The following is a 4,260-nucleotide window of genomic DNA, read 5'->3' on the forward strand; positions in this document are numbered from 1 at the left end:
CATGTATTTTACTTTTTAAACTCTCATAACTTTGCAAGCTAGCAGTAAAATATTGCCTTCAATATTTTACTAATTAGCACCGTATACCTTTTAAAGCTAACTGGAACATTGATTCATTATAAATGATTGTAAAATAAAATGATCATTTCAAATGCCAAATTAATCTCAAATAACAAGGGAACTATTATTATCTTTTTTTTTTTTTGGCTCTACGCACAAAGATGTATTTCAAAGATGAACTTAACTATATTAGTATCAGTTTTGCCAATCTAGCAAATCAAAGTATCACAGTTTAAAGCAATATTTAATCTCTGAAATTACTAAAGAGGCATACAAGAAAGTTAAGGAATCAGCTACAAAAACAAAAGATACTACATAACTGATTTATAGTCCCTTATTTTTTGAAAGAATGAGGAAATAATGAAAAATTCCATGGTGCAAGTATCAGTTACAGATATGGTTAAGTATACATCAGTATTCTCTGTTTTGCTTATTAGAGTTTGGCCTTACCAAAAACTACCGAAATGTCCAGGATAACTCACAGGGACAACTGGAAGCCTGAAATAAAATTGCTCAGTGCAAAAAGATCCCAAACCATTCATATAATTTTAAATGGAAGCCTATTTTAATGTTCACATCTGAAAATCTTTCAAAATATGGGAAAAGATCTAATTATACTAAAATTACTTCCACACATTCAAAAAAGCTTTTTAAGGGATATTTTCTTTCCTGTTTTCTGATAAAAGCATTCCTCTGAGCTATGGGGTTAAGTTCTGAGCCACGACTGACTGCTTACTAGCATGCCTGTTTTGCATACCAGTAGAATCAAGTCCAGTTTTGCCATTTGTGGATAACTATGACAAGATACAAAAGCATGTGTTTGCCATAAATAGCCCTGGCTAACAGCAAACCGCTCACACTGAGCAGATCAAATTCTCTATAAGGAGCACAGTCTGGACCATAGCCAAATCCCACTACTAATGTTTAAGACTGCTATATCAATTCCTATTCCAATTCAATTTGCAAAATATATTCAGAAATAGTAGGTGAAATGACTGTTCCGAAACATCGGAAGTATCATTAAACTTTTAAAGGAATTTTACAAATTATTTTCATTATGACCAAATAAGCAATAAGAGCTTCCTGCTCCTACTACACAACTACTTAGAAATGTTAATATGAATAAAAAAATAACTATGCTAATTTATCCAGAGAACAAATCAGATATTGAAAAGTATTTGTGCCAAAGTGCAAAAAATAATTTCTGATCTTCACATTAACACATAGGAAATAAATAATGTTTATAAAAGTACCATTCTTTAACAATGGTATTTTATATTAGTTGGCTTTAAGATAGAATATTTTTTAAACCAAATAAATCCAACAAATCTGGAAAATATCACACATGAATGTTGTACAAAAAAAATTCTCAAATGACCAGTGCAGAGATTAATAATATTACCCTAGAAGTTGTTTCACATAACATTTTGCAAAATTTCCAAGGAAAACAAGGCAACGTTCTCTAATATGCCACAATTTTTATTGCAACGTGGCCATTTTTGGAAGGGTGGGGAGTTTGATCTCAAAACAATGTTCCATTTAAGGCTCTTTTATACAGAAATTGCCATCATGACTGATATTCAAAATATCTTTAGTGGTGCAGGACTCATATGGTAAACATAAAAGTCCTACACTTATTCAGTAGTGTACACTCAATGGAAAACAAAAAGGCATTAATAACAGCTATTTCTTTTAAGAAGGTATGCAGGTAACAGGAATGAACACTGAGGTACTAGGATAAGTTGATGACACAGTTAACAAAACAAAACTTAATTGGCATTCCTTTTAGGATATTAAACTTGTTACAAAAAGTGCTTTTAATGCATAGTGTTATATCCGTGCTGCCATGTCACAAAAATAGGCTTGCCAAGGCAGGTGAGGTGTATGAATGCTCAAGCCTCACAGAACTGCAATCAAGTGCAACTATAAATAATACTGAAAAAAGTTGACCATCTGACCAGTGGATAATACTTTCAAGGCATTCAATTAGCTTATCCTTTGCAGTATTCTAAGCTATTCACATTGACGATCACATACATTGTAGTGCTTGCTGCAAGGGAGGCACATAACCAGTTGTTTTGGCTAAAATATGACAGGAAGGCATTCCTTGGGTTCTGCATAAAAGTAACAGTATTAAACAGTCTAATGGCAATCACTGATAGGCTGCTTAAATAAATGATATTTCCTTCATTCATTGTGTTGGAAGGGCCCAGTGGAAAGGGGGAAAAAAAAACAAAAAAAAAAACAAAACCTAATACTATTCCAATGGACTGAACTGGAGAAATGCAAGCTCCTTAAGATCCAGATGGCACTTGACTGTCATTTTATAATGGTTTTCCTTCAAGTGAAACTACTACATTGCCTCCCAATTTCTCTCCAAGTGTCGAACGGTCCTTAATATCATCCAAGCCATTTACTTGCCACTCATGTTTAATACCTAAAAAGAAAAAACATTATGCTATTACTTTATTATAATGAATAAAGAATAATTTCTCTGCACAAAATAATCAAGATTGTACCTGTAAATTTCTTTTAATGGCATCTTTAGAGCTAGCATAAATCATCTTGCTTTTTAAAGGTGCACTTTCAGGAGCCCTACAGAAAAAAAAAATTATTGAATCCCATTTATAAGAAAAACAAAGGTAAGACTGACTATGATAACAACAATCCTTGCATTTTAAAAGTACTTTTTTCTTTTGTTTTTACACACCAGAATATAAATACTAGGTCTTCTTTCTTAGACTCTTTTGTTTCGTATGTGGCATCGTACAAAGCATATCGGCAATCATTCAGAGGTAGCAACTTCACAAAAGATGTGTAGGGGTCCTCTACAGTATCACCAATGTCACCCACCAAGATCTGCTTTGCTTCCTCTACAATTATTTGTCTTTTGTCATCGCTTAAACAGAAGAGAACTGCTTTCTTTCTCTTTTTGATCTCCTCTTGTGTAGAAGATTTCCTTACTTTCATATCATTAAAAACTTTTATGACTTCATCATTCACTGTAACTCCAGAAGCCTGAAAATAAACACAGAACAGTAATTCAGAACACGTATTTTGGTTTTAACCAAAATTACTGTTTGCCTAGAGAAGACTCACTTTAGTCTGGACATCAAAAATTGCACCGTACCATGTAAGTCGTCCAATCAGATTTGTCACATTTTAAGAATCAGTAGACGATACAGCGAAGGAGTCTAACTCATCCTGCCCATTCATCCTTCTTAAAGGGGTTTGGACGTGGAAGCGAAAGGGACAAATACAAGTTGTCCCATCCCTGAAATGTTTCCTATTTCACTGGGTGATGTCAGAGCTTCAGGACCGGCAGCAAAAATACCTTCTGTATTGTGTCAACTCGGCTGGCCTTAAAAAAACACTTTTGGATTTCAGTTAATGCTTCTACTATTTTTTTTCTTTAAAGTCATCCTAGCCACTGACGTTTCCTCATAAGGAAAGAGAATCAAGTGTAAACTCCAAACCGCCCACGGCCCACAGCTCACATGCAGACACTCCAAAACTAACGGAACGAGTGTAAAAGCATTTACGGCGAGAAAGCATTTTAAAAAGTGTTTTCCCTCTTCCCTAATCTCCCCGTAAGGGTTTCATTACAGGCCGTCCAGACCCTGACACACACAGCGTTCGCAGCACGTACCAATTTTAAAGCCTCGCGTGTTAAGTAAAATTAGGAAGCGAAGGGCAAAGGCGGCGCGAGCGGCTGCAGTCCGCAGACCCTCTCGCGCCCCAGCCCGCCTGGACCCGACCCCGACCCCCAACCTGCGCCGGCGCCCGGGCCCTCCCCGCTCCCCAAAATCCAAAGAGCAGCAGGGCAGGGCCTGACGGCCGGAGGGCAGGCCGGTCGGTTGGAGAGCAGCGGAGCCGCAGAGCAGAAGCGCCCACCTTGGAGGCCAAAATCAGGTTAAAATGGCGGCCCCACTCCCGGGGCCGTGCGGGGCCGTGCGGGGGGCTTTTCTCGCCACGCCGCGGCCTCCCGGCCAGCGCGCTCGTCTTACCATAGTGCCCTCAGCTGTGGCTGCGGCGGCAGCTCGGGCTCCGGCTCTGTGGCACTGGGAGGAGAAGGAGGGGCGGGCGAGCGGGTGGGCAGCGGAGAGTGCGGGGCACGCCGGGAGCTGCAGCCCGAGGGAGGCGGCGGGGCTCGGCGGGCCGCAGGCGGCGGGCGGGGCGGTCACGTGGGCACGCCCGGTC

General features: G+C 39.4%; 1 protein-coding gene across 3 annotated transcripts; it reads right to left on the reverse strand.

The window, feature by feature from the left end:
• Window positions 1-192: 192 nt before the first annotated feature.
• Window positions 193-4,243, reverse strand: CFL2 (cofilin 2). Of its 3 annotated transcripts, none has more exons than XR_001888156.1 (4): window positions 4,068-4,243; window positions 2,914-3,078; window positions 2,580-2,655; window positions 193-2,497 (listed from the first exon to the last, which is right to left on the reverse strand). XR_001888156.1 is itself a non-coding variant. In XM_017886909.1 (4 exons), the coding sequence occupies exons 1-4, from the start codon at window positions 4,068-4,070 to the stop codon at window positions 2,474-2,476; spliced, it is 411 nt and encodes a 136-aa protein (XP_017742398.1). In that variant the 5' UTR covers window positions 4,071-4,236; the 3' UTR covers window positions 193-2,473. The 3 variants fall into 3 exon arrangements, 2 of the variants coding, with proteins under 2 accessions (XP_017742398.1, XP_017742399.1); XM_017886909.1 differs by having other exon boundaries at window positions 2,771-3,078; window positions 4,068-4,236; XM_017886910.1 differs by lacking the exon at window positions 4,068-4,243 and adding an exon at window positions 3,191-3,421 and having other exon boundaries at window positions 2,771-3,078.
• Between the last annotated feature and the right edge of the window lie 17 nt (window positions 4,244-4,260).

This window comes from Rhinopithecus bieti, unplaced genomic scaffold (assembly GCF_001698545.2).
Source record: "Rhinopithecus bieti isolate Rb0 unplaced genomic scaffold, ASM169854v2 scaffold_15821, whole genome shotgun sequence".
Taxonomy (NCBI): domain Eukaryota; kingdom Metazoa; phylum Chordata; class Mammalia; order Primates; family Cercopithecidae; genus Rhinopithecus; species Rhinopithecus bieti.

Excerpts from the sequence above, each read along its gene's own strand:
- CFL2 (XM_017886909.1), bottom strand. Across the intron at positions 2,656-2,770 it reads GACCTAGTATTTATATTCTG|GGCTCCTGAAAGTGCACCTT; the intron begins GTGTGTAAAAAC and ends TTTTTTCTGTAG. Across the intron at positions 2,498-2,579 it reads CCATTAAAAGAAATTTACAG|GTATTAAACATGAGTGGCAA; the intron begins GTACAATCTTGA and ends TTTTCTTTTTAG.